Source organism: Hyperolius riggenbachi, chromosome 11 (assembly GCF_040937935.1).
Source record: "Hyperolius riggenbachi isolate aHypRig1 chromosome 11, aHypRig1.pri, whole genome shotgun sequence".
NCBI lineage: Eukaryota > Metazoa > Chordata > Amphibia > Anura > Hyperoliidae > Hyperolius > Hyperolius riggenbachi.
In genome coordinates this window covers 38112682-38138759 of record NC_090656.1, presented here as the reverse complement: position 1 = coordinate 38138759, position 26078 = coordinate 38112682, and the positions used below count along the sequence as shown (strand labels likewise).

Below are 26078 nucleotides of genomic sequence, written 5' to 3'. Positions count from 1 at the left end.
CTGGCTCCTCTCCCGGTCCCTCCACCGCATACCGCACCGCGGACACCCGGGCTGGGTGTCGGGCTACCACTTCCTGAACCGGGACGCTCTTCGTCATCATGTCGGCCACTGCACGTCATCACGGCGGCCAGCGTGACAGTACTAAACATGTGCGGTTAAATCGCGCAGCGGCCACGTGATGACGAAGAGCGTCCCGGTTCAGGAAGTGGGAGCCCGACACCCGGCCCGAGTGTCGGCGGCGCGGTACACGGCAGAGGGACCGGGAGAGGAGCCAGGATCACGCCGGGGGACCTTCCGGCCTATGGTGGGCTGCAGAAATCCCCAGGTAAGCACCAATTTTGTTTATTTTTTGAGCCCCAAGTCCCTTTAAACCCTCAGAAGCCGTGGTGCTTCTCCTGGGTGTAGCTCAGGAACATATACATATACTCTGAAATGAGAATGCCAGATAGCTAAACAGCCTAGGCTAAGCATCACTGGGAGGGTGGGACTACATGCCAATATACAGCAATATATAGATATAGGAAGTTTTTCCTGATGCTGGAACCAGGAAAATTACCATAAAAGTGGCAATACTTTAGTAAATAATAAAATAAACTGCATTCTACTAGACGCGCCCAATTAAATTTCAATTTTTCTCCTAGGGAAATTTTTATATCTTTCATAAAATGTCTTTTAAGTCACCAGCAATGCTCAGAACAATTTTGCCAGTATTTTTGTTTTACCTATTTTTTGGTACTTTTACAATTGCAGAGTGCTGAAATGTTATTTGGAACAGAAGATTTAGGAGAAAAAGTAATTGGATAAGGACCTATGTCACTACAGGGCCTCTTTAAAGCGGAATATAACGCAGCATTTCAACTTTGCTATAAAACATTATTTACAGCATATTATATGCAACCAGCATTTTTTTTACTAGACCAGCATTGGAAGGGTTACACACAGAGCTTTAAAGTTCCGTGGAGAGAAATGCTGCCGCAGTCGAAGTTTAGATAGATACATTTAAGTAAACACAATGTAACAAGTAGTGAATTTGACACACACTCTGACTGTGCAGGAGCTCCCGGACACAGAGAGAGAGAGTGAGTCACATTCCTCACTTGTTACATTGTGTTTACTTAAATGTATCTATCTAAACTTACTGCAGCATTTCTCTCCACGGAACTTTAAAGCTCTGTGTGTAACCCTTCCAATGCTGGTCTAGTAAAAAAAAATGCTGGTTGCATATAATATGCTGTAAATAATGTTTTGGAGCAAAGTTGAAATGCTGGGTTATATTCCGCTTTAACATGTTCCTAAAACAAGTATTGCATTTTCCTGCATTTCTTAGTATTGCCATGCCCCCATCCCCTCTTAATTCCCCCCCCCCCCATATGGCCATGTTCCTCCACAGGTACTGTCACTAATGCTGGGAATACACGTTGCTAATAGATCGTGCGGCTAATCGAATGCGAAAAACGTAACGTGTATTCCCAGCAAAACTTGGCCACCTTCTTGCAAAGCATCCATCCTCCGCTGTTGAGGGGCATAGTGCTAGAGTTGGGGGGTTCTGCTCATTACAAGCCACTAGGGGGCGGAGCTAATGACAATCCATGGGTGGGCCCATCAGTGTTTCTTTTTCCCCGTCTCCTGTGGCCCAGAACTCGTTCAGCTTTTTGCAAAGTGTTCTCCCCTGTGTTAGCTAAGGCTACAGGACCAGGCGGCCCAAGCAGATAATGAACGATTCTGACTCATATCACAACCACTCGCACTGAAGTTATACCTCATAGAGTATTAATGAATCTGGCCTACTGTAAGCTGCAGTAGCGCGATCTAATATCTGTGCAGGATTCCCCACTTACTGAGGAGGTTATTAAATCAACTCCTGAAAGCAAGAACTTTTTTAGCAGGTCAGATTGTGGTCGGCCACAACCCAGGCAAGTTCAGCTTTAACCCGGTTCAACAGCTTTCATTTTTAAATCCAGGGCAGGTTTGCAGAATCCCTCAAATTCTTTAGGGTATGTGAGAGAGAGAAACAATGATTTCTTTCCACCTCTTCTGCCACTGCGTCACAGATACGCTTCACAAACACCTACCCAAAAAAGGTTTTTGAATGTTTTTTAAAAAAATATTCTCTACTTCAGAGAATACAACAATGTATAAATGCATAATTTATGTCTGGCTCATAATTAAATGATGGTGCCTGCGGTGTGGACTTTAAAGGAAGAAAAAAAATTGATCTGTACTTTTTTTTTTCAAAAGGAGAGTTTCTATAAAAAATGCCCTCAAACTATTAACAAGTATGTTCTTCCCCGGCAAGCAGAGATTCAGCATATCTAATACAAAAAAGAAAGATAAGGATGCTGCAATGGGTATTTTTATTGTGAATGGGACTCATTAGGGGCAATAGGATTTTTTTTAAATGGTCCTCCGCCCAAAACTAGAGGCATCTGTGCATCATGTCATAGTTATGAATTGCAATAAAGCAAAGAATGATAAGAAGCACTTCTCTGCAAGGAAATGCAGCAGATTAGTGTTATGCTGGGTACACACGATGAGATTTCCCGTTCGATTTGCGGATCGATTCGATTAAATCAAACATGTTCGATTGGATTTCGATCGTTTTTTTTTCATGATAGGTATGCAAAATCGACGGAAAAAACGATCGAAATCCAATCGAACATGTTTGATTTAATCGAATCGATCCGCAAATCGAACGGGAAATCTCATCGTGTGTACCCAGCATTAGGCATTACTTAAAGAGTAACTGTCAGGCTGCAAAAGCTAATTTAAACCTCTATTCTCCTGTGTTAAACAGTTTAGAAGAAAGCCAAAAAGGCAATACTGAAGTTAAAAATCTCTCTTACTTTTAATGTGTGCTTATCAGCAAAGCTGTTAGACCCAAGCTCTCAAAAGGACGAAAGGCCGCATACCATACTGCAAAGCATTCTGGGGCTGCTTGGGTCCTCCCCTCGGCTGCTAGTGAGAAAGTACAGGCTCATGTTACAACAGTGTAGCAGTGAAAAATCTCCGGGCAGAGTACACTGCAGGAGTCCGCTATTGTTCCTAGCCACATGGCTAATCAATATTCACTGCACAGTAGTGTTATTCATTATGGATCTTTTGTGTGAGTGAATCATCAGGAAGCAGGCAGGACATGACGACACATTTGGCTTCATAGGAGACAGACAAACATGGAACCTGCCATGAGCTGTCAGGAGCATCATTCTCTGCAAATATTATATAAAAATTCTGTGAAATCCAAACGTGGACAGTGAAATGCATATGTAATGTAAGTACAGCCAATCTTTAGCTACTGATATATGTGTTTTTTTTCTCTGAGACTCTATACCTAACAGCTCCTCTTTAAAGAGAATCTGAAGCCTCAAAAAAAAACCTCTTTTTACAGGGCAGTCCCTTTCAGCAATAAGCACATAGCCGAAATGCTTCAATCCTGCGGCAGATTGAGGTCTTAATCACCCTGAAAGGCAAAATTTGGGGCTCCTTTCAGGTAGAGGCAGAGCTTTGTGCAGTAGCTCTCCCTCTGCTCTCGTCAATCTCCATGAATCTCCACCTCCTACCGCCCCTCTCAGTCTTTTTTCACTGAGAGGGGCAGGGAGAGGCGGAGATCCACGGAGATTGACGCGAGCAGAGGCAGAGCTACTGCACAAAGCTCTGCTTCCCCAGGCAGCAAAATCTGGAAAGTCATGGAATTTTGCCCTGGGATTTTGGGGGGATAAAACCTTGTTCTGCCGTGGGAATGCAGATTTTCAGCTATGGGCTTATTGCTGAAGAGGACTGCCCTACAAAAAGTGTTATTTTAGGCTTCAGACTCTCTTTAAAGCAGAACTGAAGCAAAAAAAAACCTTATAATATAATTAATTATATGTGTAGTACGGATATTGAATAGAACATTGGTAGCAAAGCAACAAGCCTCATATTTTTATTTTCAATTATATAGATTTTTTATAACATTGCATCATTCTGTCACATTTGCAGTTTTAAAACATTTTAAGCTATTAAACAAATCAGAAATAAGACTCCTTGAACTTTCCTGCAGTAAAACCTTACCAGAAGCTGTCTCTCACTGTTCCTTGCCTGTTTAAAGTGGATCAGAGATGAAAAATTAACTATAACAAGTAACTTGTCTATACATCTTATCTAAAGTTTAGATAGTTTACACAGCAAATCTAACTGCAAATAGCTTCAACAGTTTAAGATTATTTCTTCCTGTGATATAATGAGAGCAGCCATGTTCTGCTTGTCTTCATTACACACAGGCAAGCTGATCTGTATCTCCAGCCCTCAGCCTGTGAAAACTTCACTCCCCTCTCCTCCTCCCTCCTCCCCTCTGCCTCTGAAATCTCTGGCTAGTAACACCTCCTCCTTCTCCTGCCCAGACTGAGCTCCCATAAGCCCTTGCTACATGGGTCTCAAAGTGCCAAGGCACTGGAGAAGCGGTGGGCGAGACTTGTATATTTTATTGGGAATTAGAGTTTTAAAACAAAAAAAAAGTATTTGGCTTGATGAATGTCCTAAGAACACAATTATGCAATGAGTAAAAGTTTATCTCAGATCCACTTTAAGTGCCTAAGAAAACAGGACTGTATTTGACCTAAGTTGAGTCAGAGAGCTCAGAGAAGATCTTTTGCATAGATAACTCAAGTGTTTTAACTCTTCCTGTACTGGAAAGCAAAAGCATTTTCTTTGCTACTAAATTACTAATGTTCTATTTCTTACCTGTACTATTCATTCAATTCATTATCTTATAAGTTTATTTTCACATCAGGTTTGCTTTAAAGGGTGACACTAAGAGTCAAAGCTTAGCACTAATTAGGGAAAGGTTTAAAGAGTATCTGGACCCAGAAACGGTTTGGTAAACATGACTTATGGCTGAGTTCCCATCACAAAAGTATTCCACATGCATTTGCCCTTCTAAAGTCCCTTTTAGGATTTATTGATCTCAAGTTTCTCTTTTCTCTTAGTCCTGTGAAAAAGTTGATGAGACTTGGGGGGCACATTTATAAAGCAGAGATAAATTGATGATATACAGTGGGTTGCAAAAGTATTCGGCCCCCTTGAAGTTTTCCACATTTTGTCACATTACTGCCACAAACATGAATCAATTGTATTGGAATTCCACGTGAAAGACCAACACAAAGTGGTGTACACATGAGAAGTGGAACGAAAATCATACATGATTCCAAACATTTTTTACAAATAAATAACTGCAAAGTGGTGTGTGCATAATTATTCGGCCCACTTTGATCTGAGTGCAGTCAGTTGCCTATAGACATTGCCTGATGAGTGCTAATGACTAAATAGAGTGCACCTGTGTGTAATCTAATGTCAGTACAAATACAGCTGCTCTGTGAGGGCCTCAGAGGTTGTCTAAGAGAATATTGGGAGCAACAACACCGTGAAGTCCAAAGAACACACAAGAAAGGTCAGGGATCAAGTTATTGAGAAATTTAAAGCAGGCTTAGGCTACAAAAAAGATTTCCAAAGCCTTGAACATCCCACGGAGAACTGTTCAAGCGATCATTCAGAAATGGAAGGAGTATGGCACAACTGTAAACCTACCAAGACAAGGCCATCCACCTAAACTCACAGGCCGAACAAGGAGAGCGCTGATCAGAAATGCAGTCAAGAGGCCCATGGTGACTCTGGACGAGCTGCAGAGATCTACAGCTCAGGTGGGAGACTCTGTCCATAGGACAACTATTAGTCATGCACTGTACAAAGTTGGCCTTTATGGAAGAGTAGCAAGAAGAAAGGCATTGTTAACAGAAAGCATAAGAAGTCCCGTTTGCAGTTTGCCACAAGCCATGTGGGGGACACAGCAACCATGTGGAAGTAGGTGCTCTGGTCTGATGAGACCAAAATGGAACTTTTTGGCCAAAATGCAAAACGCTATATGTGGCAGAAAACTAACACTGCACATCACTCTGAACACACCATCCCCACTGTCAAATATGGTGGTGGCAGCATCATGCTCGGGGGGGTGCATCTCTTCAGCAGGGACAGGGAAGCTGGTCAGAGGTGATGGGACAATGGATGGAGCCAAATACAGGGCAAACTTGGAAGAAAACCTCTTGGAGACTGCAAAAGATTTGAGACTGGGGCGGAGGTTCACCTTCCAGCAGAACAATGACCCTAAACATAAAGCCAGGGCAACAGTGGAATGGTTTAAAACAAAACATATCCATGTGTTAGAATGGACCAGTCAAAGTCCAGATCTAAATCCAATCGAGAATCTGTTGCAAGATCTGAAAACTGCTGTTCACAAACGCTGTCCATCTAATCTAACTGAGCTGGAGCTGTTTTGCAAAGAAGAATGGGCAAGGATTTCAGTCTCTAGATGTGCAAAGCTGGTAGAGACATACCCTAAAAGACTGGCAGCTGTACTTGCAGCAAAAGGTGGTTCTACAAAGTTTTGACTCAGGGGGCTGAATAATTACGCACACCCCACTTTGCAGTTATTTATTTGTAAAAAATGTTTGGAATGATGTATGATTTTCAATCCACTTCTCACATGTACACCACTTTGTATTGGTCGTTCATGTGGAATTCCAATCAAATTGATGCATGTTTGTGGCAGTAATGTGACAAAATGTGGAAAACTTCAAGGGGGCCGAATACTTTTGCAATCCACTGTATAGCTCACAGTGGGCTACTGCTAAGTGCAGCGTGCCCCAAAACCAAACAAACGTCTTGTTATAATAAGCCAGTCTTTTTGTGGTGCTTAGCACAGCTACAATAAACATTGACGCCCTGCTTCCTGTTTTCGGCTTCCCATTGGTCTAAATGGGTCATGTGATCTTTACATCATCACATGACCAGCCAGGTATGTTTGGGCTCCCCTTTCATGTGCAGCCGCGTCCCTCCCATTCAACGTGTAGCCCCCTCTTTTATGTGTAACTTCCATATACTGCAGCCTCTTTCTTTCATGTACAGCCATCTCCCTTGTGCATTAGCTTCACTTTTTCATGCATTGCTCCACATTTCTGTAGCAACCTTTATTTCAGGTCTAGGTGCCCCCTGGGGCTGCCGCTGCCCAAGGCCAGGGCTTTTATGGTCTTTCCAGAAATCAAGCCCTGATTGAGGGAACAAACAGGAGAATATCCTGCCCTCTTCTGAGCGGAAACAGTCACAATTGGCAACCGGGGACTGACCGAGGAATCATCTTCACGAATGGGATTGCGCAGAGTCGTTTCTAGATTTTTTTTGTCACTCCAGGCAAGAAGTCCTGTGTTTAAACCCCCCTCCCCCGAAAAAAAACATGCACACACTAAAGAATATAAGAACCCTGAGGCGTATATGGTGGCTGTTTAGTACAGGGAGTCCTTTACTTATCTTTGTCGCATTTTGTTGCACAACCCCTCTACCCCAGCTTAGTGTATAAATGCAGAGTATAGTGCAGCAGGAGCTGTGCGCTCACCAGTGCTGTGCTTCAGCCTGGGACAGAAGGAGCCTAGGTGCAGTGAAACAAAGGGATGCACAGGGGGGCAGAAGTAGCACAGAGGGACAGAAGGAAGCACAAGGGGATAGAAGAGGGCACACGGGAACAGAAGGAGGCACAGGGGGACAGAAGGAGGCACAGGGGGACAGAAGGAGGCACACAGGGGGATAGAAGGAGGCACATAGGGGGACAAATGGAAGCACAGAAGGAGGCATAGGGGCACAGACAGAGGTACATGTAGACAGAAGGAGGCACGGGGACAGAAGGATGCACAAAAGGGGACAAAAGGATGGATGGGGAGAGTTGGCACAGAGGGGCACAGTGGTGGCTGCCTGCATTTTACACTATCCGGACCTTGTGGTGTCTGTTCCTCAGCAGACAGAACTTCTTGCCTCTGCACACATGGCACCCCCAGGACCATTGGCACTCCAGGCAATGGCCTGGAATGCCTATGCCTAAAATTGTGATCTCTAACCTGTAGACGTAATTAGCCTGCCCTACCTTCTATTTAGCAAAATGATGCTTATGGAAGGATGCAACATTGCATTTACATTGTGTGCCATCACATCTTAGATCACATCTTTTTAGTGACTGACAGCTCAAATGTTTATGCAGATTTATAAATAGACCGTTGAGTGCTCAAGTTTGATCTGCTTCTTTAGCGTAAACAGACCCCTGTCAGGAGAGCTGCAGATGCACACAGAACCCTTTAGCGACGCGATTGCTTGGAAGTATCAGCTCTGCAGGCAGGGTCATTTCCAAAGAGTGAGAGGGCTGCTCTCATGGTTTATCTGTGAAATCTTTCCTCACACTGATTTATATTCTGAAATGTATCACAGGTGGTGACATCTTTAGTCCTGTCAGGTGATCTCTGCTGAATCTTTGTTTCTGGGAATTCCGAAGCCAGTAAAAATAATACCTGGTCTCCCAGAATGCTCTGGGAGGAGAATTCTGCATAGCTAAACGTCACCGGGAGGGTGGAGCTTCATACCAATATACAGCAATATATAGATATAGGAAGTGTTTCTGAAGATGAAATCAGGATAGTTAAAGTGAACCTCCGGACTAAAAATCTACTCAGTGAGGAAAGAAAGGAGCAGTTTGGCACTAGCATTCCACTTAAGAAAGCTTTATTCTTCTGGCTTGAAAAAAATGACATACAGTCCATATCAAAAAAGTTTCATGCTTAAAACATCCTTCCAGGTGTTCCTAGTGCTGCGGGGTATGGTGGGAGCGGTGTTGTAGGGCCTGACGACCGTTTCGCTCACTGAGCGTCCTCAGGGGCTCTTTTTTTGATATGAACTGTATGTCATTTTTTTCAAGCCAAAAGAATAAAGCTTTCTTAAGTGGAATCCTAGTGCCAAACTGCTCCTTTCTTTCCTCACTGTGTAACAATCTAGCATGCTTATGTTGAAGTTTGAAGCACGCATGATCCACCAGTGTCCTGCCTAGTCTATCCTCCTATGTTATCATCGTTGTTTATCATATCCTTGGAGTAACACACTATGCTGTAGTGCCCACCTGCTTTTTTTCTTTCATACAATATAAAAATCTACTCAGCAGCACTGAAAAGGCTCAGTGTTTCACAGCATCAGAACTTTGTTTTTCTTACCAAAGTCTCATTTTTAGCTGCACAGAAGCTAAGCTCCGCCCCATCAAAGAAAACTGCCCGGGCATTTTTCCCCTGATGCTGTGCAAAGCATGATGGAATTTCTGATGTTGTTGTTCTGGTTGCTTAGCAACTGGGAGGGGTGATCAGGACATAGGACAGTTGGAACTGTGTCTCATGCTCCCTGTCACCTTCTTTCAACCAAAAAGAAGGCTGCCCTCATGAAATCACAAATATTTGCCTGTATTTTTAAAACAGGGGCGTAACTAGAAATCCCTGGCCCCCCTGCAAACAAAAATCCGGGCCCCTCCCCCCCCCCCCCCCCCCAGGGCCAGCTCAGGGACTTTTGGGGGCAGGATGGGTCACAACATAAGAGGAGAGCATGGCCACAGATTGGTGGGGAGGGGGACATTCCCCCCCTCCCTCACCTCGGGCTCTCCTCTCAGCGCGCTCCCTCCTGCAATCAATAGGGGCAGCGGCCGGGCGACGGCAGACTGGACACATACCTCCTTAGCGCCGGAGGTCTCCCATCAGTAAGTGCTTTATGCTACTTCCTGTGTAAACAGGAAGTAACATGAAGCTCTTAGAGATCGGAGACCTCCGGCGCTAAGGAGGTATGTGTCCAGTCTGCCGCCACCGCCCGCTGCCCCTATTGATTGCAGGAGGGGGCGCGTTGAGAAGAGAGCCTGAGGTGAGGGGGGGGAATGTCCCCCTCCCCACCGATCTGTGGTCACGCTCTCCTCTTATGTTGCGACCCCTCATGCCCCCCAAAAAGTCCCTGAGCGGGCCCTGGGGGGCAGGGGTCGCATCCCCTATTGTTACGCTGGTGTAACTAATGTAACTTAATGACAGTATGTTTGTTTAGGCTTAAGTTCCTCTAACTTAAAAGTAGGTATCCTGAATCATTTACTGCTGTGTCACTATTTAAGGCTCTGGGGGAGGGAGAGTGATTATCAGTTATGACGGGGTTCACATTAGTTAGGAATTAGAGAGTTTAGAGTTGGGAATTGGGCAAGAGGGAAACATGATGCTTTATCCCAAAATCCAGCAGCACCAGCACAAAAGGGCATCCAAATGTTTTGACGTCACAACCGTACCCATCTGCTATACATAAAATGAAAAATGCAGCCGTTCTATTAGAGAGAATGTTATAAAGAACACCTCGCTCTCTCACACCTCTCTGCCACGGGTACACCCTGCTGTGGTGCCTCCAGCACTGAGCCTCTCCATGGCCAATACCAGGCACAAAACCTGCTGACAATATCAGTGTTTCCCCGCCGTGTGAAGACCCTCCCTGGATGATAAAATTAGAAACGCGAGACTTACATGGCAAAACCCTTTAATAAGAGATCAATTCCACTGGATGGAACGCCTGGTCTCCGCGGCCTTAGATATTTCCATTTCACTGCTAGAGTTCTGTGGGAACGATTTATCAGAAAACTTAGACACCAATCATACGATCTGACAGATGTGGAAGTGACCCCAGGGGACGAATCTGTTTTTGAGAAAATAAGAGGCATTGAGGAGGAGGAAGGCTATTTCTCTCCTTTTGCTGGGCACAGTTCATGGATTTTTTTGCCATTTAACTCATGTGTAAAAGCAGCAAAATAGGTTTTCTAGACTATAAAGTGGACTCCAGCCTGAAAATGTATGTGTTGATTTTGGGCTTAGTAAAGGCTTTCTCTGTTAGGCCTCTTTCAGGTGGACGTCTGAACCATGTGCTTGTCGGGCAGTTCCGTGTCCGCGAGCGCCATTCAGGTCTAAACTAACTCGAACTTCCTCACCCTGACGCCTACCATCAAATTCTTCCCTCTCAATGTTACCTATCCTCACCTTACCCTATCCCCTAGCACTACCCACCTCCTTATAATAGTCGGCATAACGCAACAATGAATGGCTATACAACAGCCAGTCGTTACTGCATGAAGCAACTCGGTGCATTGCGGTTTATAGGATGGGCCTGTAATAGCCAATAGGCTGCGTGCACCCAGATGAAGTTATCTGCAGCCCCGCCCCAATCACTGTCCAGCTTGCTCCATCTCCCAAAGACTGGCATTTCCTTATCAATATCTGACTGAAATAACTTCCAATGCTTAAGCCTCATACACACACTGAACAAAAAAGTATTTTGTAATGCACAATTATCAAAAAACTTGAAGGAGTTGGATGATAATCGTTAAGTAAAAGACGTGCAAACGACAAGATGCAACTACTGATAAGAAGCGTCCAGCGACTGATAAGACGCAGCTCAAGCGATCCAACTGTTAGAACAAAGCTGAACTAGACTATCCTCACCTCTGCCATGTTCTCTAAGCCTGTGTGTGGAACTGTGAAGACTATATTACACTATCCGGAGGTCCATCTTTTGCGGGGCATTGTGAATAGTGGAGAGCGCAGCAGAACTGTATATATAGCTTGTGAACTGTCTGGAGAATTCTGCAGTGATCCCAAAAATCATTTGAGGGCTGATTTAATTAAGAACTGACTTTATATATTGGTATTTGGCGCAGCCTGTTAGATTTTATTGTAAATTATTGTTACAAATGGAACTTTTCTGGTTTCTATAGGAGCGTTTGTTGGGTTGTTATGCGAGAAGTATTTTATAGATTTGTAGCAAAAAAAAAAAAGACGCTAGTCTAGTTTAGGAGACCCAGCAGGAAAACTCATATGGGAATTCCACCAATGTGAATGGGTGACAGGCATCCTCTCGAACTGCTAGGTTTCAGTCAAGTTGTACTAAACTATGTGCACACTATTTGGCCAATCACAACGCCTAGTGCGTTAGAGGGTGCTATAGTTGGAGAACTGTTCCCTACGAAGTTTCCTCCTGGGTCCCCTAAACTAGACTAGGGCCAAAAAATATTTACAGCATTGCATCTGGGGGGAGGGGGGTGCACAGAGGCACCCTAACCCCTGAGTTCTCAAAATGTAGTAAGTGTATCCTAAGAGGTAGTTTAGTTAAGCTATATACCGTATATGTACAAGGGATGAGGTTATGCACAACAGAGGGGTATTTGACCAGCACAACCATTAATAAAGGGTTATATGCTCTATATTAGGCTTCTACCAATACCCAGAGCTCTGTCATAAAGATTGTTTTTGTTTTTAATTTCCTGCTTATGTGGCCTCTATAATAGTAAAGAAAATACAAAGATGGTCGCACTTGTCCACTTGTTAATTAGACTTTATGCCGACATGTTTCGGACCAAGAGGACCATCTTTGTATTTTCTTCAGTATCGTTTGGAATCAAGCTTCCAGTATCCAGCACTGTCCGGTACTGGGGGCAGAGCGTGGTATATTTCCTTTTTTTTTGCCTCTCTTACAGTGTAACAAGCATATAGAACAGCAGGGGACTGAAGAGACTGAAGGAGGGGGGCCCTGTTCTTCCTGATGTATGCTATATATGAGAAGAAACTCGCTATATGGGGGACACTCACTATATGATCCCTCATAACTTTTAATTGCTTGCAATAAAAAAAATTCCAACAAGCCAAACAGTAACTGTACCTCTAAGCTGAGATCACACCATATTCTGGCACAGGGAGAGGTGACAAGCAGGAGAGGTGCAGATGTTTCCCACCATAATTTCACATCCCCTCATTTATTTACGCCGATGCATAATTCAGGACAGCCGAATTACAGGCAAGTAAAAGTGAAGTTTTATGGGAAGCATAGAGAGTGCTGCATCGTTTCTCCTCACATATAGTGTATACAGTATATTTCTCCCACCACTCTATGATTGGCTTAGACCTCTGAAGTACCAGCAATAACATCATGCTGAGGTTTCTATCTAAGTCTCCATCATCTTCAGAAGAGCCACTCCATTTTGACAGCAACTTTGCCTCCCACTGTCTGGGTTTTTTTTTGTTTTTTTTTTACTTTTGAACTTCAATAGTCAAGTACAGAGAGGTTTCCAAATGAAGTTTATATTTCTGGGTTGGGAGGTAAAGAACTATAGTTGATAGTGGAAATAAATTCCAGAAAATAGACTGAATCTGAGTAACCCACAGCAAAGTTCTTATCCTTTGAAAATTCCAGTCAACTGGAATTAGCATTTGTGTTGAACTGTATACTAAATTCTGATGGTCCTGGACATGAACAATTACTAAGACAAGAAACAGAGCCAAGAGCCATGGCTGGAAAATCCTTGATCCTTTAATAAATTATAATATGGTTTTGAAAATTGTTGGTGACCATATTGTTTTTCCAGAGAGCTAACTCTTGTGTTTGTCCTGCAGGTTCTCGAAAGACTGTTTCAAAAGGGATTCCACGTGGCAGCCTCTTGCGGAGGTGGAGTTGACTCCTCACAGTTTAGCGAATACGTTTTGTGCCGAGAAGACAGACGGGCACAGCCAAATACAATGAGGATAAAACAGGAGCCTCTGGACTGATTCTTCTTGATGTACCATTGTCGCCGATGAAGTGTTTTAAAGTCCTCGATGTGAAAAACCTCGGGACCTGCTTACCAGTATTAATAGACTTGATATGACTATTTGTTGCCAGTTTGTGATATTTTCTAATTAAAAAAAAAATCAGCTTCACCCAGCGAGACAAGCCCAGTCTTCGGAGAAGGAGAATCCAAGGACTGGCATTCAAGTCAACAGCTGTGCTGTAAAGACGAAAGTCTCGTATAATGGAATTGGGTTCCCCAGATGGGATTCTTGCAGCCTAGGCATTCCAGGGAGGATTGAAAGTATTCAGGGGGGGAATCAATTTTTAAAAGAATACATTAAAGACATTTGGAAGAAGCCAGAACAAGCTACGAGATTTATTCTGTTAAAGGCATCAAGTCAACCACTCCCTGCAATTACCTGAAATACCTCAGCAGTGGGAAAAAAATTACAAAAAGATTAAGGACTTGAATCGACAGATTTTTGAATGGGCAATTTTGACACATTGGACAAAAAAAGAGCACTAAAAATTATTAATGACAATGACTGGACTGTCCATAATGTAACTAATGCAGTTCTTTTTGTGTATTTGAGGCTTTTAGTAACTTTTTTTTGTTTTAAACTACAATGGGATCCCGCTAAGGTCTTGTTTACACAGATGTTTGGACATTTGACGCATGTCACTACAGCAGATTGATTGCTACAGGCCTGGCCTTGACACTAGAAAAGAGTGACTTTACTCACAGAGGCGTCCAAGACAAGATTTCGTTTTGCCTCACTTTGTGTTGCATCAAAACCAGCATCACTGGCTAAATTTGAATGAATATGGATGCCTGAATGACACTTAAACTGAATTATCATTATCTGGACTTGATAAATGGTAACATCTGGGTTTTTGCGAATGATACCTGTGTGAACAAAGCCTACAGGGAAATCCCTTATAACTGGTAGTACTTATCTCAAAAGCAGCTTTCACACTGGCTTGCCAAGATCTCTGACCGATTTCCAGACAATGAAATTGTAGCTATTGCGTAATATCTTTTGTCCAGGTATAACACGTGGCCAGTAAGTCAGAGGTTGGCATCTCTCCTTGGAGAACTGAAGCGGCTTCCTAGACAGTCAGCTGTGACAGGTTCCCTCTAAGATGGGATTATATAACTTCAGCCCCCAGTTTTCCCTACAGGCCAACCACACAGTCAGAAACACTAACGTTGTGCAAAAGAATAACAAAAGAAAACGCTTCTAAGCTTATAAATGAAACCAGCCCGCGTTTGTGTACATGGCCAAACTTAGCCCAGTAGAGGTTAAGAATTAGCACGGTTGCTCAAATAAAGTTGTAGCAACTGTGTTAAGCTTATGCACTGGCTGATGAGAATGTTTCAGCTCTGCTTATCCTCGACCTTGAAGCAAAGCAGATGAATCCCACAATGTATATGTGTGAACATTGGCTTGGCCAATGTCCATAGGTCAAAAAGCCCGCCATGTAGATGGAACTATCTTTAATATTACCTAAACCCTCTTAAGACAATGGGTATAAAGTGTACTGTAAAAGTTAAAACGGCAGTCTTCAATGAAGGACTAAAATTAAGGATTTAGTAGTCTTTTTGTATTCCTCTTTATGTAATTGTTTTACTCAGTAGTAATTATTTGTTTGCAAAGCCAAGAATTGAAAATGAATTATGCTGGACCTGTATCCTAATTGAAGGAAATTATATACAGACAGGTGTGGATACAACAATCCTAAATTCAGGAGGCAAACTCAAACACTTTTTTTGGCGCACCTGTGACTGACTCACCCACTGGGCCTAATTTACTAAGGTTGTCTCAAGATGGGGAATAAAGAACAATCTGACTGGCTCTGGAAGCCTGGCCTGGAGTTTTTAAAACTAAAATTTGAAAGAAGGAGTAGGAAGTGTACTTACACGATGAAGTTGCTGAGGGAGCAACCAACCAATAGAGCCGATTGAGATCTTAAACCCATCTTCACTTGGGGGTAACTGGAAGAGTCTTGATGTGGGCACTCTTGCAAAAAGGGTATGACCTAATCTGTACCATATAAGGCTGGAGACCAGTGTCCTTCCAAAGGAGGGTATAGAACACAATGTGGGGAAGAGGTGCCCAAGGATAAATAAAACTATGAAAGGGAAAGAGGCGTCTTACCTCAATTGATGACACAATTAGTAAAGCAAAAATTATTCAGACAGTGGCTCGCGGCGTGTTTCTCGGTCTCTTGCATACTTCGTCAAGCCAATAATCATGCCAAGATCTCGAAGTGCCTGAATTTTATTTATCCTTGGGTGTTTCTTCCCTGAGTACATATTTGCTCACCACCCGGTCAGTTGGGCGCAGAGTGAGCTAAATGACAGGTGGAGCTAAATACTACTCCCCTCCGAATCGTAGCAACTCAGAGGGATAAGTATCTCGGGGTCCAGCTATCGCTGACACACAAATTTCACTATAAATGCCACTGTGCCGCTACAGATGTAATAAATGTACGTCTATGGCAGCTCCCAGTTCAATTTTGTGTGCAAATGTATGCAGCTCAAAAAATGGAATCCTGCCAAGGTGGAAATTGACTGCTCCATTTTTAAGCTCCTTAAATTTGCATACAGAATTTTATAATCTGGCATTGACTCTATTCATCTCATTGACCATCTCTGGTGGCCATGTGATACAAACATCAAATTGTGGTCAGTAGAAAAGTGCCCTATTAGTAGACATGTTTGCTGGGTCACATATGGAAACCATGCACTGCCCGCGGTAGCACAAATGTTATTTCATTCATTTCCCAGCCATATGAAATGAATGTTTGTAGATTGTTTTGGGTGTGCAGGATTGTCCATATTCTCCAGCTCAGGAGATCCTTAGTAGATCATGTCCATTGCTTCACAATGCTGGAAGAGCACTAGCTACTTGGGGTCTAATAAATGTGGTCATACCTGCAGATTAACCTTTTTCACCTGTGTGTCTAAACCTGCCAGGTGATGTTTGCATTTAAAACTGGACTAGGCCAAGCCCCACCAGTTCACAGATTAGATTTCTCTAGGAGCACCACCAGAGACCTGACTCCCTAGGCCCGCTTGTATGCAAATCTTGATTTTGCTTGTGGTCCTTTTCTTTACTCCTAAGTTTTCCTACTGGTGTTTGATTGAGATGGGAAGTTACATTGACCAGTTTGAGAGACTCAGGAGGCTCTGTACATCACAAAGTATACCCAAAGTGAGCTTGTATATATTTCAGTGCGTGTTTGAAATTTACGAGTGCACAACACCTCCTGTGTTCTTTACAATGCAGCCCCTGAGCAGGTGTGTGGCTTCTTGCATGGAGTAACCATAGACTTGATAATTTGTTCAAACATCTGCCAAACTGAGTGGCCCTCCTGTTATACTGTTTGCCAAACAACCATTCTTAGCCAAAAGGAGGTGGTATGTATATTGGGTGGGGTAATTGCATGCAACCTGGTGGTTTGAATTTACTGCTACAATGACATACACCGCAACACAGACTTTATGGGCTAGTCTGCAGATGTATGCTGGCTATAGTTGCTTGTCACCATACCATTTGCAGACATAAGTTTCAAAGCGTTTGGCTACCTTTACTCTACAGGCATCATTTGATCATCATCAGATCAAGCTTTTGGTGCACACAAATGATGATGACTGTAATATAGTTTTGACCCGTTTTTGTGTGAAGGCCTGCCAAAAGTCCCAAAAGCAGTCCATGAATCAACCGCTTCCAGGTCTTCAGTGCCCAATGCTTTGATGGTTGGGTGGGGGTCTTGGCACAGAAGAAGTCAGGGATTCAGAAATGTAAGGCCTTGACAGGGTTCCTACAGTATAAGGATTATCACAGGTACATACAGGCACTACACAGTGCTGTACTCGATAGACTGGCACTTTGGATACACATTGTGATGTTTGATGCTTTACCTCCTTCTTTCCAAGGGGTATGGCGCTCTCCTTCATTCTGCTATATGCTCTTCAGTTTAAAGCAAATGAAAAGTCAAACACTAATCAAGTGACTTTCTCGCAAAGACTACTGTAATTGAGCGCAGTAAGTCTGGTGTAGAGATGATTTGGCTGATGTCCTTTTCAGATGTAAGAATCCAGTAGATGCTTTAGGACCTACCCGGTTAGTTTTGGGTAAGGTAACCATATATTACCAGTAAACAACATATTTCTTCTTGAACCTCCCACCAAACCCATTCATTTATAACCTCCTGGATTGAAATGGTACTTGTCTTCTCAACGTGCACCTATATATTATAAGCTAATGTATGTAACAGATCATTGTATTCCATTCCTCACACCCTGCAGAGGGTTACAATAGGCCTGACTTACTGAGGTTCTCCTGACCTGAAGAACAATTGTTCTAGGTTAAAAGTCGTCTTTTATTCCATATCAAGAGGTTGTGTCTCTCAACTGGGTTGCATTGGACCTTAGTGAAGGTTTCTTAAAACGTACAGTACATTTGAATGCTTCTGTACATTTTTTTTAGCAACTCTTCATATTTCCACTATGCTAAAAAAGGCTGAAAAACACACAGCGAGTGTCATCTGCACAAAGTAACCCATAGTTCAAAATCAAAATAATAAATCCAATATCCTTGAGTATACTGAAGAAAGGTCTCACTGATGATGTGTGCATGGTATCCTTTTATAGTCTGTGTTAAATAGGCAACTTAGACTGCCAAAACTGTTCCCTTGTAATTCAGGCTTCAGTGCGTACTGAAAGCCTGTACCATTCTAACTCTATCCAACAACCTTCCCTATACTCACCTTTTGTTGTCTTCATTGCGGATACTAAATCCAGGCGCTGCCTAGGCCTGAGTCTTCAGTGCTTGGATTTTCAGAGCAAACCAACCTGTGTATCAGGATAAATTCCTCCCCCCCCCCCCCTCCTCTGGAAAAGGCTGCTAAATGAGCTGTGGAACACTTGGCGCCAAAACCCACAGGCATTTGAAACCTGCGCCGATTTTAACCGGTTTTGTGTATCTACACTGACAGATACAGATAGTCAAATAGGTTCTAATAATTCCAGCCTGCGTGCAACTTGTATGTAGCAAGGATCTGAGCCAGTCAAAATCAGCAGCAAGTGCATCTGAGTGTCCCGAGCTCCAGAAAATGTGCATAAAATTTGCAAGCAACTGGCATTATTAGCTGTCTGTTGCAGGACTGCTTATTCACTAACCTTTCAACTTCTTGTTTTTTTCTGAAAGGTTATTGAATTAGAGTTTGTGGTATTGCAGTCAGATGCAACAATCACAGCAAGAAGTTTTCTTTAATAGATCTAGGCCAGCCTGCAGGTGCTGCACGGGGACGGTGATGGACACACAATCAGCTTCCATCGCTATATTGCAACGTGACCCGGAGTAAGGTTGCTAAGCTTTTGTCGCCTAACAGCTGGGCATTTAAAGAGGTCCTGCCTGGGTTTTTAGAAAGGCTCATGTTCTTCATCTTAGGAAATACGTAGTAATGAAGGCCCAACGTATCAGCAAAGTGCTGCAGCCACACCTGGGTGAACCACACTACATATCTGGGAGTCCTCTATTGCTGTAGATGTTCTTCCAGCATGGCCTGGACTGACGGCCCGTTACACAATGTCCTGCTATTTTATATCTGTATGGGTCAGGTGCTGCAATCAGATCTGTACATAAACTCTATGTAGAATTGTATATTATACATTATTTTAAAAAAATATTGTCATGTAACTTGTGTATACATATTTCTAATATAGTAATTCATGCCATAAACATTTCTGTAAAGTAAACAGAAGAAAGAATTTTCTGAGCAAATTATTCCTGGTCCTTTGTCTTTTTTTTTTGGAGGGGGTGGGGTTATGCTGTACACCTGAAAGCAAAAATGAAATGACCTTAAATAAAAATAAAAAGAGAGACTTAAATACTCACCAATGTAGAGGGAGGGCTCTGGATCCCATAGATGCTTCCCGGTCCATTCTCTGTACCCTCATTCCTTCGCTTTCCTCCAATTCAAAGTTTGTGTCTTTGGGAGTCCTCTGAAAGGTTCAGAAGCAGTCATGACCCCAAGTGTTTCCATATATGGGCACATCCACACTGCGCATGCTCAAACCTGGACTTGCACATGCGCAGTGTGGAAGCACTTATCTTTAGAAGTACTAGGGGACATGAGTAATTCCAAAGGCTGAGGACTGGCATACAGCTGATGTTTTCCCCTCAAGTAGGAAAAAAAATCAGAGTCAGGAAACTTTAGACCTGTAAACCTTACGGCAATTCCATAAAAATGATCGGATTTTCAGGAAAAAAAACTATTTGCGCAAGAAATCCCTTTTTTTTCTATATAAGTCGAGAGTGGTGGATTTTTTTGATCAATTTTTATAAAAATTAAATAGTGTAGGGTAGATTGTCAACTTTTTTAAAATACAGTACACACCCAAGCAATTTTCTTTGAGTTTTCAAGTAGAGAAAAAAATACACCTGTGTGTGTGGTACATTGGTCAGATTTTTCAAATGTTAAAATCAGAAAAATTGATTGTAAACCTAGAATTAAAAAGAGATGTAAAAAGATGGTATTCACACTTTGATTCGCAAAATAATTTTGCATTGCGATTTTCTGAGATTTTGCCACAATTGTGCTTTGTGATTCTCATTTCAATGCATGCAGCACGTTTGCGATCGTTGCAAATCATAATCGTGTTGCAAGCACTGCCATAGGATTACTTGTCACAGCGCTTTGTTGATCCCGGCAATCAGCAAAACGCTGCTGTACATGGACCTAACATCAGTTGTGTGTAACATGAATGTATCCTAAGAGAAACTATTCAACATTATGGAGCAAAGACTAATTTCATTTCACATTATTAACATGAGTTTACTAATGACAGGTCTTGTCTGTGTGGTGAATACAAATCTAGGTAAGCAATAGATGTTAATATACTTGGACTTTGCAAAGGCTTTTGACACTGCTCCCCACAGCCTGATGCAGAAGCATGCATCACAGCATGCCACAGACTGAGAGGAGCATAACGGAACTGTAAACCTAAAAATGTCCACAGACTGCTTAGCCATTGTCCCGCTACCCCACCCCCTTTCATGTCCCCCTTTTTCCCCTTGCTGTGGCAATACCTGTATGAATCTAGGTCATGCCAATAAAGCTATCTTTGATTTGAGCTAAGGCTACAGGGACTAGGAGAAAATATGTGTTTGTGAGTAGAATACTGTATAAGGGACAGAAGACAAGTACTAGTAAATGGATGATACTCAAAAGGGAAACTATTAGCAGTGAGGTCATGCAAGGGTTAGTAATGGGTCCAGTTCCCTTTACTTTGTATTCCATTAACTAGGTTATCAACAACTAATGTTGCCATCTTTGTAGAGAATACATATCTATGTAGAAATATGAACATTCAACAGGGTAGTGACATATTACAAAGGATCGTCACAGGATGACAACATGGTCAACCATATGACATATGAAATTTAAGCCATGCATCATGGATCCAAATAAACTAAATGTCATACAACTGGGAACATCAGACTTTGGATTGATAATGAGCGACCATATTCAATGCCAAGCAGCAGCTGCTAAAGGAAATAACATTTTGGGGTGTGTAAAACAAGAAATAAAAAGTATGTGATGCTAGCATACTACGTCCTCTGCAAAAATCTATTATGAGGCCACATCTGGAGTATGGAATACAGTTTTGAACACCACATTTCAGGGAATCAATCAACTTTTTAGGACAGGCACAAAAATAAGCAGCTAAATTAATCAAAATGATGGAAGCTCGCACTGACCAAACAAAAAAAAGCTGGGCAAACTGGGTTTCTTTAACTTAGAAAATAAAAGCCTTAGAGGTGATCTAATTGATATACAAAGGCAACATAAAAATTGCTTGGCAAATGATCTATCTACCTGTTCAAATGACAAGGGAACAGGAAATATGGAGGAAAGGAGATTTTACATCCTGTTCAGAAAGGGGATCTTTACAGTAAGAGACTAGAGTGATTAAAATTTGGAATCAGTGGCGGTTCCAGCTTTAGATTTTTTTGGGGGGGCACAATGGTCAGCTGGTGGGGCAGACTGCAGCACTTGTCAAGAAAAATATATACCCAGCAATAATCTATGTGCTCCACAGAAATGACATGCCATGCAGCCTCATACACTTTTTTTTTAAAGGGGGGGGTTGTAGCCTCTGCAACAGCAGAGGAAGATATCAGGAGCCCACTGTATTGCACTGTCCACATTTTTATTGTAGTGATTTTTCTATAGTAATAAAAAAGAAAATCCTTCTTAGGATTTTCCATTTTGACTGTCCATTTCGAAGCCAATCCTGATATCATTTCCTCCCTTGCTCTTTCTGTGTATGCTTTGCTGACCCTCTTCCCAGTCTTCAGACACTCCCACCCAGCTCTGCAGTAAAAAGTGCATTGTCTCTGCATGAGAAATATTGTCCAATCAGAGAGGAACAGAGGTGTGGGGGGTAAAGAGGCTTCAGCCAATCAGGCTGCATTAGTTAAGTCTGAGGGGAAAGTAAAGAAGAAAAAAAGAAAACCCATCATGCCCTGCAACTTCCTTTGTGCTGCAGATGTACAAAATAAAAAATTAAACTTAATATACTGTACTTTTTTTTTTCAATCTAGACATTAGCACACACACTACACATACACACATGCATACACTTACACACACACACACACTACATACACACACACTCAACACATACACTATACACACATACACTGCTCATGTTGCTTTTCAGCTGAAATATAGCACAAGAACATAATACTTCCAATCTAGTTTGCGTCATTTTCCCTTTTAAAAAAGCAGTTGCAAATACCTTAAAAAAGTACCCCACTAAAATGCATGTGGATCGAATGACTTTTTAAATTCACATGGCTGACAAATACCTGCTTTAGAGAGAGAGAATATTAAACTAACCAACGACTGCAGCGGCAAAGCTCACACTGTAAAGTCATCACCACAAACTATGGCTAGTGTGGCGGAAACAGGAGCAAAAAAAACCGATCCAGAAACCCTGAAACGGTGATTAGGATTGCCCCTAACCCTGGAAACTCCAACTTCCCAAGATTGCCACTGACCCCTCCCACCCTGCTCACTCCACCTTCCCAAGATTGCCTCTGACCCCTCCCACCCTGCTCACTCCACCTTCCCGAGATTGCCTCAGAGCCCTCCCACCCTGCTCACTCCTGCTTTCCAAAATTGCATTTGACCCTTTCCACTCCACTTTTCGCAAGATTGCCTTGGACCTCTCCCACCCTGCACACTCCACCTTCCCAAGATTGCCTCTTACCCTGCCCCCTCTATCTTGCCAAGATTTCCTCTGACCCCTCCCACCCTGCTCACTCCATCTTCCCAAGATTGTGTCTGACCCCTCCCACCCTGCTCACTCCATCTTCCCAAGATTGCCACTGACCCCTACCACCCTGCTCACTCCAACTTTCCAAGATTGCCTCTAAACCTGCTCACTCCACCTTCCCAAGATTGCCTCTTACCCCTCCCACCCTGCTCACTCCACCTTCCCAAGATTGCCTCTTACCCCTCCCACCCTGCTCACTCCACCTCCCCAAGATTGCCTCTGACCCTGCTCACTCCACCTTCCCAAGATTGCCTCTGACCCTGCTCACTCCACCTTCCCAAAATTGCATTTGACCCTTTCCACTCCACTTTCCCAAGATTGCCTCTAAACCTGCTCACTCCATCTTCCCAAGATTGCCTCTGACCCCTCCCACCCTGCTCACTCCAGCTTCCAAAGATTGCCTCTGACCCCTCCCACCCTGCTCACTCCATCTTCCCAAGATTGCCTCTGACCCCTACCACCCTGCTCATTCCATCTTCCCAAGATTGCCTCTTACCCTGCCCCCTCTATCTTGCCAAGATTTCCTTTGACCCCTCCCACCCTGCTCACTCCATCTTCCCAAGATTGCCTCTGACCCCTCCCACCCTGCTCACTCCATCTTCCCAAGATTGCCTCTGACCCCTCCCACCCTGCTCATTCCATCTTCCCAAGATTGCCTCTGACCCCTCCCACCCTGCTCATTCCATCTTCCCAAGATTGCCTCTGACCCCTCCCACCCTGCTCACTCCATTTTTCCCAAGATTTTCTCTGACCCCTCTCATCCTGCTCCAATTCCCCAGCAGTATTTTTTTAGACAATTTGTCTTTATTGGCAGACCCGAAAATAGTTAAACAAACACATCAGAAATATCAGCAATAAGGATAGATCAAATGAAATTAAAAACATGTTACTTATCCAATTCCTAAGTACTTCCTCTGACCCCTCCCACCCTGCTTACTTTTCCAGCTTCTCTGCTTACTCTTCCAGCTTCTGCCTTCAGGTGTAAGATAGCGGTCATTTGCAACAAAAACTTCCAGGCATAGAAACAGCTCTTTCCCTCGGGCAGTAGCCTTGCTTAAAGGACATCCGATGTGAAAATAGACTGATGAGAAAAACAATTGTATCTATCCTCATTCTCCTAAAAATTACCTTTTTTTTAGATAACTCACAGTTTTATTTTATATTTAAATCTTATTTTTAAGTTTTTACCGTTTCATTGTCTCTGCTCAATGACCCCTTTATTGAAGTATGTCAGAGCTCGAATCTATGAATTATTACCCTTCTTATCTCTTTCCTGCTCTCAGAAGCCATTTACTGACAGGAAAGTGTTGTATGGCTGTAATTCCTCATCAGTGAGGGTTATGCTATAGTCTGACCCGGTCACAACCCAGAAAGAAACTGTCAATTGCATACCTGATGTTTAACTCTTTCAGGCAGAGAAAGAAAAAAAGAACACACCCTAGTTATTTGTGTGCTTGGCACTGTACATACACATGTCTATCTCATCATGTCACCTCGGGTATCCTTTAATGCAGAACCACACTAGTCAATCCAGCACAAACAAATTCTGATACTGCTAAGACTGGAAAGCTTTATAGAACAAGACTGAAACATTACCACTATTTTAACTCCTATACTTTTCTTATTGTTTAATATCCATATAGTCTTTCCTTGTATTTTGACTGTGTTCTTTTTAGTACAAACTTATTTGGCCAAATAAAATAGATTTTTCAAAAGATATGTGCTATTGGTAGAAAACTCTGTACTCCTACTTGGATCATATCAGAATATAGTGGGAATTTCTGAATCCTCTGTGTTTCTGCTGTTGCAACACCTATAGCACAAACTTAAATTTAAAGGGATCTTATGATTTGGAGGCTGCCATATTTATTTCCTTTTAAACAATACCAGTTGCCTGGTTATCCTGCTAATCCGCAGCCTCTAATACATTTATCCATAGAACCTGAACAAACATGCAGATCAGGTACTCTGACTCAGCTGACTGAGGTTTTACTAGATTAGCCATATGCTTGTTCCGGGGTTTTTACTCAGACATGCATGCCAGACGATTAACAGGACTGCCAGGCAACTGGCATTGTTTACAAGGAAATAAATATGGCAGCCTCCATGTCACTCCCACCTTGGATTCCCTTTAATGCATCCCGGAAAGCAAAAAAATGAGCCTGTGTGCAAATTGACATTTCAGGAGCCTTCAATATGCAACCATTTGTCACCTAAAAATAAGCCAGTTTGTTATATTCTCCAGTACCGTCTAACCTGAGACCTCTTTCACAAGGGCGGCTGAACTGTACATTTCTCGGACAGTTCAGCAGCGCGTCTGCCGGCCAAGAGGTTCCTTCAGCTAAATGCCAGAATTTGCAACCTCACGTGTCATCATTTTACACGCAGTGTGTTACCAGGCAGCAATAAAAGCGACATGTTACGTCTGAGAACGGCCATGCTCAAATGTGACTACATGGGGGGGGGGCATCTTTCCACGGTCCGTGCCCAGAGCAAGCAATCGTCTGGCCGGTGCACAGGAGCAGCTGATAGCAGGCAGCAAATTTATCGCCTTCAGCCCACGGTGTGAAAGGGGCCTTAGTGTCTCAAACTCATCAAATACCTTCATTTCCTACCTTGTTTGCATTTCAAAGGGAAAATGTGTGTCTTGAAAGTACCTGTGATGTGTGTTGCCTAATGAAGACAACGTGATCAGCCAATGCTGTGCTAAAACCCTCTGTAGTTAGGCATTTAAACACCAAAAGCAACTTCTGCTATTTTGGGGGGAATAAAAAAACATTTCTGTATCTATTCAAAGACTAATGCCAGATTACAACACATTTATTGCAGCCCAGTGATTCAAAAATATAAATGGAAGGGGATCATACGTTATATACTCGCGTATAAACCTAATTTTTCAGCACAAAAGAATGTGCTGAAATGTTATCCCCTCGGCTTATATGCGAGTCAGTGGAGCAGAACGAATGGTGGAGCAGGTTTTGTTACTGGCAGAGGAGTTTAGGATTGTGCATTAGTGATCCTGCTCTTGCCAGCTGGCTCCATGCCCCTGTCCCCTGCAAAATGGTGTGCAGAGTGAGCTGCTCAAGGCTGCCTGTGTCCCCTGGCTTGTGGAGTGGAGCGCCCAAGCAACATGTCAGCGGTGCAATGATCTGGGATTTTTCTTGTGCGGCAATCACTGTCTCATATCTATGACGCCATCTAGTGGTGTCTTGAGACACAGCTGTATCATCCTTGGGAAGCATCTGGCTATGTCGAGGGGGGCTGACTTGTACTGGGGACACAT

General features: G+C 43.0%; 1 protein-coding gene and 1 long non-coding RNA gene across 8 annotated transcripts in view; one reads left to right on the top strand and one right to left on the bottom strand.

The window, feature by feature from the left end:
- Nucleotides 1-19235, top strand: part of KCTD15 (potassium channel tetramerization domain containing 15) — a 98473-nt gene extending 79238 nt beyond the window's left edge. Inside the window, exon 5 of the mRNA XM_068260873.1 lies at nt 13287-19235. Within this exon, the coding sequence (XP_068116974.1) occupies nt 13287-13439 (153 nt within the window). The 3' untranslated portion in view covers nt 13440-19235. The remainder of the gene's footprint in view (nt 1-13286) is intronic.
- LOC137538597 (uncharacterized) overlaps nt 1-26078 on the bottom strand; it is an 887672-nt gene that overhangs the window by 310278 nt on the left and 551316 nt on the right. The window lies entirely within an intron of this gene.